Source organism: Dendropsophus ebraccatus, unplaced genomic scaffold (assembly GCF_027789765.1).
Source record: "Dendropsophus ebraccatus isolate aDenEbr1 unplaced genomic scaffold, aDenEbr1.pat pat_scaffold_518_ctg1, whole genome shotgun sequence".
NCBI lineage: Eukaryota > Metazoa > Chordata > Amphibia > Anura > Hylidae > Dendropsophus > Dendropsophus ebraccatus.
The window spans coordinates 39545-55935 of NW_027210120.1; the positions used below are offsets into that span (position 1 = coordinate 39545).

The 16391-nt window shown below is 44.0% G+C and overlaps 1 protein-coding gene across 1 annotated transcript in view; it reads right to left on the minus strand.

The window, feature by feature from the left end:
* LOC138777140 (SLIT-ROBO Rho GTPase-activating protein 2C-like) overlaps nt 1-14410 on the minus strand; it is a 51143-nt gene extending 36733 nt beyond the window's left edge. The window contains exon 1 of the mRNA XM_069956245.1: nt 13888-14410. Coding sequence (XP_069812346.1) covers nt 13888-13954 — 67 coding nt within the window. The 5' untranslated portion in view covers nt 13955-14410. The remainder of the gene's footprint in view (nt 1-13887) is intronic.
* Nucleotides 14411-16391: the final 1981 nt, after the last annotated feature.

A 16391-nucleotide genomic window follows, 5' to 3' on the forward strand; every position in this document is an offset into this window, starting at 1 on the left:
GATCAAAACTTTTCACACATTCCTATGTCACATGATAATCAATGTTATTCACTTCATCTCTCAGGGGTTTTAATGTTATGGCTGATTGAAACAAGCATCTCTAGTATACAGGAGTCACAATGGTGTGTAAAAACACTGCGCTGGTACATCAGCATATTGTAAAGAACAATGATGGGCCGAGAAGCAGCTGTTACTTTGGGATTGTCCACTGACATAATGCACAGAATGGGAGGAATCAGAGACAAAACCACAAGCCCTGCTGAGTCTTTTATCCAGCACTGAAAAGTTCATGAAAATGGAGATATTCAGGGCTGAGTGGGCAGAGGTCCTGACAGGCTTGACCCTCCTGAAGAACAATAGACCTGTAATACACAGGCTGGGCCCACAGAACAAATCACAGACAATGGGGCACTGACGGCCTTTGTCTGTGATGAATGTCACTGATGCTTTGTATGTCCCTGCTGGTTGAGAACGACCGATTCTCTACCTGTACATACTGAAAGCACTCAATGTGGCTAAGGCAGAGGAGAGACCTCCTTCCCTCTGTCCTGCAATGTAGTTGGTTGGGATAAGCTATATGTCCTTCAGTGTCCACAATGTAAACCTTAGAAAATAGCAGATGATATACCTATGTACTAGTCTTCAGGTACAGCTTTCCCCATAGCCTGTAGGGCCTCCTTTGGAATTGTAAAACCGCTTTTAATACAGATATCAGGACATGCACGCGAGTATAAAACCATAATCCCATATACATAAGGGCAGCGCATCCCATCTGCTGATATGCCACATTAAAAATAACCTAATCCTAAAAAATGGCAGGTGCCAGAGAATATTAGAGAGCGACTGTCCTGCCAGTCCTTTCAAAGTGTCAGAATAGATCGGCTCAATAGACAGACAGAGAGAAGGGTCTGGGCAACACTTAGCATATCCTGTAAATACAGATTGGGAACACTGGCTACACATGCTATTCCCTAGGCTTGTGCAGTCAGGGTTCAGACCAATGTACACAGAAAGAGAATAATATCTATAAACGCACTTCATGTGCCCTTGTAGTTATAAATAGTCGTTTTACTCTGGAGCTTTCACATGGAATAAAAATCCAGAGTCCGGAGGGTATTTCCCATTGGCAGCTGCCACTAAATTGTACTTTCCAGGAAACAATAACTGCATAGGCTTCATAATACAACCAACATGAATAGAAAATATGTGACATCCTTAGAACTGACTACTTATGTAACAAATAATCTAAAGCATTGTTTTACACAGATAATGCATTCTTTAAACTTGCCAAAACCTGAACTGGATCCCAAATAGTAAGCTCACATATTCTAGATCTGCTGCAGAAATGAACCGCGGACAAGAGAGGAAACCGCTACAACACATTGTCTCCATCACTACACTTATCAATGGGTTATAATGTCTATAAGGGTACAGCCCCCTTTCTCAAAAGGCATTAAAGCAAACAAAAAGCAGCTGAGAGAGACAAAGATTGGGGATCCTCTGTGGGTTATCTCAGAGAGCAGAGGATTGTGGCCATTGTACTCAGTAAAGGGTTCAAAGCAGCCAAAATGCGTTTAAATTCTGTTTCAATAATTGAGCACCTGCCCATCTTGGTGGTGTAAAGTCTTGTATAAGCAGCGCAGAGCTAGGGAGGCTAGGCGGAGACTAAGGGAACATTTAAAGGGGCCACTTTTATACAGGTTTCTGGCTTGTTTTTTGCACTTTGTTCTGAAAAATAAATATGTACTGTAGTTCTACCGCAATGGTAAATATCACGCCAAGCACCAAATGACCGTGTCAGCATGCTCACTCTGAATAGGTGACATGTCCCTTATTCCTGCAGACTTGACCTGCACTCACCGAAAAAAGGGGAACAGCCAACTCCCATTAAAAACAATGTATCCGCATTGCACATGCGTTGTGGTGCATAATAAGTTCTGAAATACTTGGCTTGGCCTCGTCCATACATCATTTTTTTTCTGTTCGTATATCAGGATCCTGATTAACGGACAGAAATAGGAAACATTGATTTCTATGGGTTTATCCACACATCTGTTTTGAAAACATATCGGTGTGTAGTTTCCAACCAGTTCCACAAGAAATTAAGACCAGCATTTATACAGTCTATTTTGCAGTTGTGTCTCCATATACTTCATCCCCTTCAGAATTGTGTGGTCTATAATTGCAAGCTGCTTGCAATCATGCACCATGCATAAGGGTGCCTTTACACAGATTTATCTGACAGATTTTTAAAGCCAAAGCCAGGAACGGATGTGAAAAGAGGAGAATCTCGGTCTTTACTTTATTACCTGTTCTCTGTTTATAGCCTGCTCCTGGCTTTGGCTTCAAAAATCTGTCAGATAAATCTCTCTGTGTAAGCACAACATTACACTCTCACACATGACCTTGTACTAATGGCAGTTATTTTTGCAGAGGAATAACTAATAAATCCATTGATTAATATTTTTTTTAAAAAAGGATCAATTTTTAAAAAAAGGATTTAATATCAATCGCAAATTTTACTGTGGAAAAAGAACGTGGCAGAAAAAAAATTTAATTTGCGCAGAAAAGGCATGTTTCACTATTTTTTTTCTTTCTCTGTCAGTTCCATGTGGGTTTTGGTGAAAATGAGGACCAGACAGTATGAGTAAAATACTGACCAATATGCTAAACATGAATCAAGCCTAAGGGTAGCTTCACACATACAGGGTCCACAGAAAAATCCACTGCAATACTGTGCCCTGTCATTTTCTATGACTTTACATACTTGCAGTGGATTTTTAATTCCGCTGCGAGCGTGTAAAGCCTTGTCCCACTTACCCCGGCACTGCCCGGCTAATACAGTACCTTGCTTCTCATGCTCCTGGCTCCCTGGCGTCCCACTCAGGAAATCAGTGCGCTGCCACGCTACAGCCACTGAATAGCTAAGCGGGACACCATGGAGCCTGAGAAGAAAGCGGGAGTGCAGGCAAGGTAACGTATTATTCCAGCAGCAATGGGTTAATTGGGAAGAATGAAAAAAATCTGCCTACGAGTATGTAAATCCATAGAAAATGACAGTACACAGGATCGCAGCAGATTTCGCTCCAGAACTCGTAATGTGAAATCCGCTGCGAATCCTGTACGTGTGAAGCTACCCTTAGGCATTTTGCAGGTAAACAAAAAACAAAAGCTAACAATGTTAACACCAATTGACCATGGTTTTGTGACACTGCAGATAGGTGTAACATTTTTCACGTTTTACCTGAAACAAAACAGCAGGGTCAGTAAGGCTGGGTTCACACTTGCAAAAAAAGGGATGAAAAAAACGGATGCATTTGTGTGCATCCGTTTTGATCCGTTTTTCCATTGAGTTCCATTGTAAATAAAAACAGATCAAAACGGATCTGTTTTCTTTGACGAACACAAAAACGTAGCTGACACTACTTATGTGTGCGTTAAAAAAAACGGATCCGTTTTGATCCGTTTTTTTTTACAATGGAAGTCAATGGAAAAACGGATCAAAACAGATGCACACAAATGCATCCTTTTTGTCATCCGGTTTTCATCTGTTTTTTTTTGCAAAAAACGGATAAAAAAAAAAAAGGTTTGCAAAAACGCAGTGTGAACCCAGCCTAACTATATTGCAAAACCACAGCAATTGACCTCATGCAGTTCTGTCCCTGAGGCACACAAGGCTACACATGAACACAGCCTAAAAATCTTCAGACATGGAAACTGACTCACAGATATTTTTATATCTAATTGCTTTGTCTTTAAAAATAGACCAAAACCAAGTGTGGCAGCCAACATCACTTTCACAGCTCACGTAGACAGCAACGCAATGCAACACGGAGGGAAGCATTACTTAGGAAATGTAATGTCTCATTATCACATCATGGCAAGGACAACAAACCTTCACCGGCAGACAGCAATGCATTAAAAAGAATCATCTAGTACTTTTCCTATGTTCAATTCATCCTGTCAATTGCTCAGCAGACTGAAACATCCAACTTCATTGTTTTAGAGCATAACCTCACTGTAGCGAGGCACTGGATTACACCGCTGAGGAGTTGCAAAGGAAGGATGAATGGACAAATACTGAGACCTCTGCATTAAATGGATTATGAAGGTTAAGTAAACACAGCCACTTTCTTCCAAAAACAGCACTTCTCCTGTCCTCACTTTGGGTGAGGTTCTGCAACTCAGCTCAATCCGAGTAAATAGAGCTGAATTGTAATACCACACACAACCTAAGGACAGGGGTGGTGCTGTTTTTGCAAGTAAGTGACAGTTTTTTTTACTCATCCTTACTAACCCATTTAAATACGGAACAAAAAGAAACCAACAAGCATTTAATGAAATCTAAAGACATTACACACTGGTGAGCAGACGGACTGAGATGCACAGAATATACATCGTCTACGTCAGCTAGTAAGCAATAAAAAGAAGCGCCTGAAGGCATGGATTGCATCTTCTCAGCAGACATCTATCATGCTTTAGGTGAAACCAGTCATAAAGCATCATATATATGATTAATGGTCTGCACTCCAGAAGCACAAGCGCTGCTAGACACATCTTTATAACTTGAGATTTATGAAAACCGTGCAGATATCACAAGGATATTGTATCTCCAGCAAGATCCACCAACAGATTCAGTCATTCTGCTAAGCAGGAAACCAAACTATGGGGAGATTTATCAAACATGACTTAAAGTGAAACTGGCTCATTTGCCCCTAGCAACCAATCAGATTCCACCTTTCATTTTCCAAAGAGTCTGTAAGCATGCGTGAACCCAATGTCTATGCAATATATGTTTAGTGTCAGACAAAACCTGTATTTAACACAATGATGTACAAAATGATGCGGCCTTTATTAGGCAGCTAGACCACTTCCAGTCAAATGGACAGGACATCTATGATTCAGGTGAATGGCCCTGTTGTGTCCATAATTATAGGCTTTATTACTCCTTCATAACAGTATACTGAAATAAGTATAGATGTTCTGACCAAATAAACAGAGGCAGAAACTTTATAACTGCAGTAAACCTAGCACTGATGATTGAGCTTCATTCCACTATCTGAAATGTTGGCAAAAGTGTTGAAACATTAGTCAATGACAACTCCTACAAGACAAAGTACCACCTTCACTTACACGTGTCACACCTTAAGAGTAACACTTCTAAAAGGTGCCACAGTTTACCATTCCAAACAATGCTTTAAACCCTTAATAACTGCAGTTCCTTACTTGGAAATCATGTACTTTTTCTCCGTGCTCCATCACATTCCATATTACAGAGTTATTCTAGCCTAGAAGCTTCAGAAAATTTCAAGGTGTCCCCAGATCACTCTATGTTGACTCTCTGCACAGGGTTCAGCCATGTCTATGAGGCCTAAATGCAACTTTAAATATTGTGGTTTACAAAAGAATAGATTTTTTTTTCTGAATTAAACATCAAAAATGTAAATCAGAAGGTACAGGTTCTACTGCACATACCGTATAACTGCTGCCAGTGACTATGCTGAACCACTTAACACTGCAGAGTGGCTTGATTGTAAGAAACAAAAATTTTACTTCTTGTCTTCAATTTTTAAGTGTCACTGTCGTTTTGGGAAAACCTTTGACATGTCAAAAGTTTTGATTGTTCTGGGTCTGAGTGTTCAGACCTGGACCGATCGTGCGAACAAGTGGGGGGAGCTCCCTGCTCTGTGTCAGTTTTATCAGTCGGGCTCCATAGACTTACATACACAATCAGTACGACTGATCACTTGAAACAAAGCTGCTCGTTCTTGCAATTGGTATGGATCTGAACACTCGACCCGGAATGATCAGAACGTTTGACATGCCTCTCTAACATGTCAAAAGTTTTTTCAAACGACAGAGACACTTTAAGTGTCATTTCTGAAGGAAAGTCCCATCACCTGCGGCATCAATGTTTTCAATGCTGGAACAGTGAAACTGGTCAGAATTATTCTTAATGGAACCTGATCCAGAGTGCTCTGGAGCACAGACTGGACTGAAGGTTCACCTTCTTTTAAGACAATGGGGGAGATTTATCAAACCGGTGTAAAGTAGAATTGGCTCTGTTGCCCCTAGCAACCAATCAGATTCCACTTTTGTTTTCTCACAGACTCTTTGGAAAATGAAAGGTGGAATCTGATTTCACTTTACACCATGTTTGATCAATCTCCCCCTATGACCCTAAGCATATAGACAAGAAGGGAGTGGCTTAGGGACAATTCTGTGAATGTCCATGAGTGGCCTGAATTAAAACAATCAAACATTTTTGGAGATACCTGAATCCAATGATGGTCACCATCCAACCTGACAGAGCATAACAGGATCTCAAGAGAAGAACGGCAGAAAATCCCCAAATCCAGGTGTGCCATCCTTGTGATATTATACGCAAGAAGGCTGGAGGCTGTAATTATTGCCAAAGGTACTTCATCTATATACTAAGTAAGAGTTGGAACACATATCAATGCAATACTTCGTTTTTTTCCTTTTTTAAATAAATTTGCAAAGATTTCTATCATTCTGTTTTTATATTCTTAATATGGGGTACCAAGTGTTTTTTTAAACAAGACCACAATATAACAAAATGTAAAAACAAAAGTAAAAGGCTCTGAAGACTTTCTAAATGCTTCAATATTTGTGGTGTGGTCAAGAAAACTGACTCTGTAATAAAAGTACATGAGATCTGACGAGACACTGTCAGCAAACTCTAGTTGAAGAAATGAATGGGTGTCTAATTTTTCTTGTAACTTATTTGCTTTTGTCAAAGCCTGATCATATTATAAAACTGCCTGTCGTAGTAGTTGTTGTTGTTATTTTTTGTATAGCAGATTCCGCAGCACTAGACAGTCGTAAAATTCATAATATTTGAGAAGTGTCTTTACACAGAGATTTATCTGACAGATTTTTGAAGCTAAAGCCAGGAATAGACTATAAACAGGGAACAGGTCAAAGGAAAAACTGATATTTCTCCTCTTTTCAAATCCATTCCTGGCTTGGCTTCAAAAATCTGTAAATAAATCTCTGTGTAACGCATAATTAGTCCTCCTGGATAAAAAGTAATGGTGTGTTTACACAGAGATTTATCTGACAGATCTTTCAAGACAAAGACAGAAGCAGTCTATAAACAGGGGAACAGGTTAAGATTAAGATTTCTCCTCTTTCTAATCCATTACTGGCTTTGGTTTAAAAATTTGTCAGATAAATCTCTGTGTAATACACACACCAGGTATTTATTAATCTAGAATTGCATTGCATTTCTAATATACTGACTACTTGCTTCATAAAGAATGCCTCAGGAAGTTTCTCAAACCTGCAGGGGTATCTCGCTCTTTCCAGCAATGGGCTGTGTTTTCCTTTTAGCTTCCTGTCCTCTTCATGTAAGACAAGGATATGTCATGATGTAATCACATATGACTACTTCACCGACACCCCCACTAGCCAGCACACATCATAATGGAGATGGTGCATTATTGCCCATTACCAAACTGCACCCACCTTTCCTTATTCTGTTTCATCCTACAGTATGAATTCAGTTCCTTTCAGCCATGGACCTATGGCTGTCATTACCACCGCCCACCATCACACTATGTGGGCTCTGGAAGGCTCTGTCCCATTCTTTCAGAATTTCTCCAACCAAGAATACAAGTGGTGTATACAGACAGAAGCTTTTCTTCAGACTGTTACCAATGCTCTTCTTCAGTTTATTTCAGTGCTGCAGAATATCTATGAATACATTCTGTATACGTAACATATTCTTACATAGGGACTTGCACATGTCTAGAACCTACTAGGGAAATCACTCATGGCTTATTATTTTTCATCATTTTGTGACATCAGCGGACTCTGGCTTCTACTTATCCCTTATAGATAGTGCATGCACGTAGTCATGTGATAGAAAATAACACCTACACCCCGTTTGGTGACAATGGACCCATACTGTGTTAACAGTACCCTGTTTTCTTAAGGCAAATGGTCAACATGGCTTAGCTTTGAAGCACCACTTGCCATATGCCCCAACCACAATCAGAAGTGGCAGACATACTAAATATAACCATTTATTTTAAGCAAAGTGTAGTTTAGAGAATACAGATGACAAAAAACAAGCATGTTCCACATTTGGCAAACCACAAAGGTTTGCTTGTGTAACTCCCAGGAGGGCAAAACACCCCTTATGCTGCTCATATTCTCATTGCTGGAAAGGTTATGTACAAGTAAATACACATTTGTTAACCTAAGAGACCAAATAGAAAATAATTGATCAAAATGCAGCATTAAAAGCCTGCATTGGCCATGCTCCCACCACTCACTAGTAGATTGTAAGGATTTTGCATAGTGTTTGGCATGAACTCAGCATCTTGGCCTCCATCCATGCTCTTGGGCTATACTGAAATGTTTAAAGTGGAAAAGTGGAGGAAAATACGAGAGATAATGTTAAATGTTTTTCATTGTGTTCTACTATCCCAAGCCAATATATTTGGGATAATCATAAAGCCTATGTATATGAAATCAGAGACACATTGTTTTCCTAGTTCGGTGAGTCATTCCATCTCTTCTGTTGAGCATATCCTTACATTATAGCAAAGTTCTGCAGCTGCCAGTCTATGGGCCAGATGAAGCCTCAAGGCTTTCACATTCAGAGTCTACTGTGTGTCATATTCCTGTGTACACTTCTCTTAGCCACTCTATATTCATCAATAGATCCAACTGAAGAAAGGAACATACCTAGTGCACTCACCCAAGGACATTTAACCTCTTATTTTGAAGTCTTCCAGCAATAAAAAACACTGTGATGACATGTTATCCCACACCTACAGTCATGTACCTGCCCATGCATGCTTCGCCAATGTATCTTCTGAAGAGTCACCTTTTATTCACCTCTGAGGTGCCTCTACAAATACACACTGGCATTGAGAGTCACATACTCTGGCATTTAAAGTCACCAGCTGTCAAAGATCTGAGTCTTGTCATTTCATAAGAAGTATACAAAGCAAATAAACACAAAGAAACTATTCTGGAATACTGAGTGTGACAGGCTGGAACACCCAAGCACACAGACCACTTCCTTATGAAGGTTTAGAACGCACGGTCATGGAAACTAGAAGAGATCAAAACTCTACAGAGAGGCAAAACTCTTATAAAACACAAAGGCCCAAATATCAACGAGTGTAAGGGTATGTCCACACTACAGAATCCCACGGATCACCTACCTCGCATTCTGCAGCTTGCCCCCGCTCGCATCTCCACTGCTACTATAGACTCCATTCTATGGTTTGGCAGATTCTTAGACGGCGGACTCTGCTAACCATAGAATGAAACCTATGGGACCAGCGAAGATGCTGTGGCCATGAGCTGCGGAATCCGCAATGGGTGAGCCGACGGGATTCTGTAGTGTGGACATACCCCAAAACTGATCCTGGTGTAAACTACCACTGATAACCAATCAAAAGCTCAGATGTCATGTTACCAGAGCTGAAAACTGAGCTGTGATTGGTTGGTATGGACAGTTTACTAAATCTGGTCCAAAATTTATTAAAGCCATGAGTCGCATAAGCTTTTCATGGACTTGGTCAAGATGCTGTTAATGCATAGCAACATAAAGTACTACTAAATCCCACTGATCACTAGAATGACAGGGCAGAATTATACTTTAAAGGCAACTAATACAATGTTATTTATCATTTTACCAATATCCACCATTACTTAGTAATATCTCAATTACCAATACATTAATATTTTACCATTCATTGATACCTGATATTACTTTATGTAGTCTTTTAATAGCTTCCGCCCCAGTAGGGAGTCTATTTGTCCAAATGTGACATCAAGACCCAGAGTAGGTGTCAGCCATAAAGAAAAGGAGAGAGATCAATGGGTCACAGGATGCACAATAACCCCACAGATGGTAGCCCCAACCACTGCCATTAAACAATGAGCATTGTATTGTACTGCAGGCTAAGGCCAGGTGCTGTTATGGCTAGTACATCTATTATGTATACCAGTGCTTCTCAACTTTTTCTACTGGAGCCTCACCCAACAGACCAAGGTAATGCCTGGGCCTCACCAGAATGACTAAGAGGGTGCCTGGGCCTCACCAAAGTCTGCTTAAAAGCTGAAAGTAATGCTAGAGCTACCTTTCACCCATCTTCCAAGCTCTAGATACTAATAAAGCAAGTACTAAATAAATTAATAATGTTGCTAAAATGGAGATTTTTGCAAACTGCAAAAAAGGACTGTGGGGATTATAGTAAATTTTCTGAAAACTGGCTTCCCAGCTGAGCCTCACCAACAACTAGGGGGGCGCCTCACAGTTTGAGAAGCACTGATGTATACCAAACCCTTCTATCTCTAGACAGTCAACTGCACAAAGCTTCTCATCATTGTTCTTTAATACTCTGTGTGACATTCGGTTTTTGTGGCAGGTTTGTCTGTGGAATGAAAATGTCACCTCCCTTGAATCCCTCCTTACTGTCTCTTGTAATGGATAGATGGTGCATGGTAAATGCATCAGCTACTAGTAGCGGCCTGTGTTGCTAAGCAATGGGCCGTACATAGCCAAGCCACTGCTGAACTTCCAAGAATTCCCCAAAGAATAATTACAAGAAAGTCCCAAGGACATATTCAATGATATCATCCATCACAGCCTGATAATAGGCCTATACATACAACACTTTACCACAATGACTGTTCACATGTAGCGTGTGATGGACAATCCAGTGACAGACAGACCCATTGGGTCTGTTGTGTCCGCCATGTTGTCTGTCAGATTGTTAGAAAGAACAGCGCCACATTGCACTGCACTATTTCACAAATATGATGGACCTTCAGACACAAGAGTGAATACATAAGCTTAGACCCAAGCTGAATAAAAGCTTATTACTAACCTCACGCCTGGCACTCCAGCTTCCATGTTGATGGGTTCTGAGTTACACCTGAGCTGTGAATAAAGCCACAATGACCAACGGCCACATGATATTACCAGGATTACTAGCAAAATTGTGCGGCCACGGTTTTGGCTACAACTTAGAACCAACAGCAACACAGTCCACCCCATACAAGCGTAGAGAAAGAGATTGACTGTGGAAACAAGAAAGCTGAGGAGTCTTAAGCGAGGTCAGTAATAATTTCTATAGCTCTAGATTACCCCTTTAATCTGGAATTTTGCAAAAACAGAGGTAGAAGATTATAGTCTTCCTCAATGCTCTTTACCTTTACACTTTTTCTATTATGTCTCAGAAATCCAGTATATTTGATAGTCCAGACCTACTAAAAAGCAATCTGAATGTACCTCTAACTTCGCGTGAATACATGCAACAACAATGGCCAGGATTTATAAACTGATGTTTTGGCTTTTTTCACTCCTGTATCATTTCTCTTCATATACTGAGAACATAAGTCACTTGCATTCTGTAAATGACTGTACGAGCACACTCTGTGAACAAAACCTTACTCAGATTTGTGTCCCTATGCTGTCATATGTGCTTAAACCACACAAACCATGACCACACATAAACCACAAAGCAATTCCAGACTATGACACACAAATATAAAAATACATCAATGCAACAGTCAATGAGATCACAGAACAGTGAATAAATGAACAGTATGTAAAACAGTTAGGAATTAGAAGTGGTCCCTGGCCAGCCGCCAGACTCATTTAACGCAATGAAGTGTAAGCACATGCATGGTTTCTTCCACCTAACCCGCACACACCACTAAAAGGAAAATCTATTCAAATCTTATACAATATATACAAAAAATACACAAGCAACAAATCATGTGACCAATATCTCCACAAGATCACTGCAGATCTACAACAATAGAGAGAAATCCTGAAACAATGTATGGATGGGGGACAAGGCTTGCCTCTAAGGCCAGCCTAATACAGGAGGCCCAATGTAAAGGTACATGTCACCACTTGTAGGCCCTGCACCTCACACGTTGACAGCCTACAACCATGCTGTACTGCGGACTTCTCCAGGCTCCTTTGTTCTTTCCAGCAAAGTTATAGGAGAAATAAGTGGTACTAGGAAACATAACGTATTTCTCTGCACTACTTATATCTATAAGAAACCAAATGAGCCCAAGATACAGCAAGAACAGAACAAGGCACCGACATAGAAGATACAAGCACAACAAAGGGTTGGGAGTAATGTCTATATTAATCAGTTCTATAAATACAAACACTGGTAACAGAGTTAAAGAGGTATTCCCATCTATACTATCATAGTTATATGTGTAGGACTCGTCAAGTTAAATATTTTTGTATATACAACCATTTAGCAAACTTACCTCCTTCTCCTGGTATGCTGCCCTTTCCCTCCCACTGTTGTCAGCTTGTTGTCTAGGTTACTGACCACCACTCTGCTCTAAGCAGTGGTCTGGCTGGTGTATATATAGCTATAGTATACATTTGGCTCCACAACCTAGACAATGAACTGTCAACCATGGGAGGGAAAGAGCGACATATCAGGAGAGGGAGGCAAGTTTGCTAAATGGTTGTATATGCAAAAATATTTAAACTTGACGATTCCTACCCGTATAAATATATTAATTGCGATGGGGATACCAATTTAAGACATGGGAAACTTTTGACACAGGCTGCAGCTGTGTTCTGCCTCAATGGATCGCTATGGCCTATAGCCCAGCTGTGGCTCAGTGGATTCCTATAGCCCAGCTGTGGCTCAGTGGATTCCTATAGCCCAGCTGTGGCTCAGTGGATTCCTATAGCCCAGCTGTGGCTCAGTGGATTCCTATAGCCCAGCTGTGGCTCAGTGGATTCCTATAGCCCAGCTGTGGCTCAGAGTGGATTCCTATAGCCCAGCTGTGGCTCAGTGGATTCCTATAGCCCAGCTGTGGCTCAGTGGATTCCTATAGCCCAGCTGTGGCTCAGTGGATTCCTATAGCCCAGCTGTGGCTCAGTGGATTCCTATAGCCCAGCTGTGGCTCAGTGGATTCCTATAGCCCAGCTGTGGCTCAGTGGATTCCTATAGCCCAGCTGTGGCTCAGTGGATTCCTATAGCCCAGCTGTGGCTCAGTGGATTCCTATAGCCCAGCTGTGGCTCAGTGGATTCCTATAGCCCAGCTGTGGCTCAGTGGATTCCTATAGCCCAGCTGTGGCTCAGTGGATTCCTATAGCCCAGCTGTGGCTCAGTGGATTCCTATAGCCCAGCTGTGGCTCAGTGGATTCCTATAGCCCAGCTGTGGCTCAGTGGATTCCTATAGCCCAGCTGTGGCTCAGTGGATTCCTATGGCCCAGCTGTGGCTCAGTGGATTCCTATGGCCCAGCTGTGGCTCAGTGGATTCCTATGGCCTACAGCCCAGCTGTGGTTCAGTGGATTCCTATGGCCTATAGCCCAGCTGTGGCTCTGTGGATTCCTATGGACTGCAGCCCTGCTGTGACTCAATGCACTCCTAATGACTGCAGCTATACTGTTACTCCACATTTTCTTATGGATTACAACCTTGGGACTACTGAATGCACTCCTATGGACAGTGGAATGACTGAATACATTCCCAATAACTGCAGCTGTGGGGTGACCAGACATTATTGTAGGGACCACAACCATAGTACAACCCAATGTATAAATGGCAGCCATTAAATCAATGGTCTGCAGCCTTTGTACTACACACACATGCCCTGCTGCAGTGTACATTGGTGGTCCAGTGGGTTACTCGGCCCCCCTTGGCAGCCTACATGCAAGGCTGGGGCAGTCATCACATACCAAAGTGGACTTCTCCAGCACATACTCTGGTAATCAGACATGACAGTAGACTATTCTTATCTAATGTTTGCCACCTGCTGTGTGATATGCCCCTGCACCCCCAGAGAGATACCACCAACGCCTGGCACACCCTCTGCCATGCCCACCCTGCGACACCCCTGGTTTTTACCTTTGACTTGGCTCTCATATTCTGCAATGATCTCCTTGTCCTTCTTGAACCTGCTGGGGGTAGACATTTTCCTGCACTTCTTGGGTCTTGGCTGTATCCTGAGTCTTCTTGGTTTTTGTTCAGTGCCAAGATGGTAAGGTGCCCACTACTTGTCCACAGACTGAACTCACTCTGCTGAAGTTTTCTGGAAGACGAGTCCTGAGGTCAGCAGAGAAGCCATGATAGGAGGCCAGAAGACTAGAGGCACCGCCAGGGGCGCTATAGAGGCGGCAGGCAAGAAGTATGGGAGGAGGATGACCATACAGAACTATGGGGACAGATCGCTGACCCAGTCACTGAGCAGCCCGGACACTGAGGAGCAGCCCGAACCCCGGCAGGACGAGGAGGGAGGGAAGGTCACTGGTGGGAGCAGCTTACACCCACTACAATGGGGGCCTCCCGGCTCAGCGTGCACGGAGATGATGAATGGCAGCGGCAGGCAGGAGCATGCTCTAACCCGGCAGCGGTGCAGTCCGCTCAAACCCAACACAAGAGCAGAGTGAGCCGGCAGTGCCGGGCGGGGACAGAGAGCAGGGAGGGACCGGACACCGCTCTCCTCTGGACGCCGCACCTGTCCCTCGCAGGGGGCGCAGCAGCAGTTTCACCCCCTTTTCCTTCCTGGTTACCCCTCAGCACAGCACTGCGCCGCCAGACCCTGCTAGACTCGGCTGGAAGGCAGAGGGAGGAGCCGTAACCTCCCGTCTCCGCCCCCCGCACACCGGCACAGCCCGTGTCTGGCAGCTGCTAACTGACAGCTGCTCCCGCCAATCAGAAGCAAGGATGCGACGTGTGCGGATCAATGAAAGGAGTGGGCGGGAGTCTATCAGTAGTTACGGTAGCAAGTGGAGGGCCCTGCAGCTGGCTACTCCGAGGCGGCTGGGAGTGGGGCTGGGTATAATACAGGGTGCTGCTACCTGCCGGCTGTGCTGGTTATAATACGGGGTGCTGCTACCTACCGGCTATGCTGGATATAATACGGGGTGCTGCTACCTGCCGGCTGTGCTGGATATAATACGGGGTGCTGCTACCTGCCGGCTGTGCTGGATATAATACGGGGTGCTGCTACCTGCCGGCTGTGCTGGATATAATACGGGGGTGCTGCTACCTGCCGGCTGTGCTGGATATAATACGGGGTGCTGCTACCTGCCGGCTGTGCTGGATATAATACGGGGTGCTGCTACCTGCCGGCTGTGCTGGATATAATACGGGGTGCTGCTACCTGCCGGCTGTGCTGGATATAATACGGGGTGCTGCTACCTGCCGGCTGTGCTGGATATAATACGGGGTGCTGCTACCTGCCGGCTGTGCTGGGTGTAGTACAGGGTGCCGCTACCTGCCGGCTGTGCTGGATATAATACAGGGTGCTGCTACCTGCCGGCTGTGCTGGATATAATACAGGGTGCTGCTACCTGCCGGCTGTGCTGGATATAATACAGGGTGCTGCTACCTGCCGGCTGTGCTGGATATAATACAGGGTGCCGCTACCTGCCGGCTGTGCTGGGTATAATACAGGGTGCCGCTACCTGCCGCCTGTGCTGGGTATAATACAGGGTGCTGCTACCTGCCGGCTGTGCTGGATATAATACAGGGTGCTGCTACCTGCCGGCTGTGCTGGATATAATACAGGGTGCTGCTACCTGCCGGCTGTGCTGGATATAATACGGGGTGCTGCTACCTGCCGGCTGTGCTGGGTATAATACAGGGTGCTGCTACCTGCCGGCTGTGCTGGGTATAATACAGGGTGCTGCTACCTGCCGGCTGTGCTGGATATAATACAGGGTGCTGCTACCTGCCGGCTGTGCTGGATATAATACAGGGTGCCGCTACCTGCTGGCTGTGCTGAGTATAATACGGGGTGCTCCTACCTGCCGGCTGTGCTGGATATAATACAGGGTGCTGCTACCTGCCGGCTGTGCTGGATATAATACAGGGTGCTGCTACCTGCCGGCTGTGCTGGGTATAATACAGGGTGCCACTACCTGCCCGCTGTGCTGGATATAATACAGGGTGCTGCTACCTGCCGGCTGTGCTGAGTATAATACGGGGTGCTCCTACCTGCCGGCTGTGCTGGATATAATATAGGCTGCTCCTACCTGCCGGCTGTACTGGGTATAATACGGGGTGCCGCTACCTGCCGGCTGTGCTGGTTATAATACGGGGTGCTCCTACCTGCCGGCCGTGCTGGGTATAATACAGGGTGCTGCTACCTGCCGGCTGTGCTGGGTATAATACGGGGTGCTCCTACCTGCCGGCTGTGCTGGATATAATACAGGGTGCCGCTACCTGCCGGCTGTGCTGAGTATAATACGGGGTGCTCCTACCTGCCGGCTGTGCTGGATATAATACAGGGTGCCGCTACCTGCCGGCTGTGCTGGATATAATACAGGGTGCTGCTACCTGCCGGCTGTGCTGGGTATAATACAGGGTGCTCCTACCTGCCGGCTGTGCTGGATATAATACAGGGT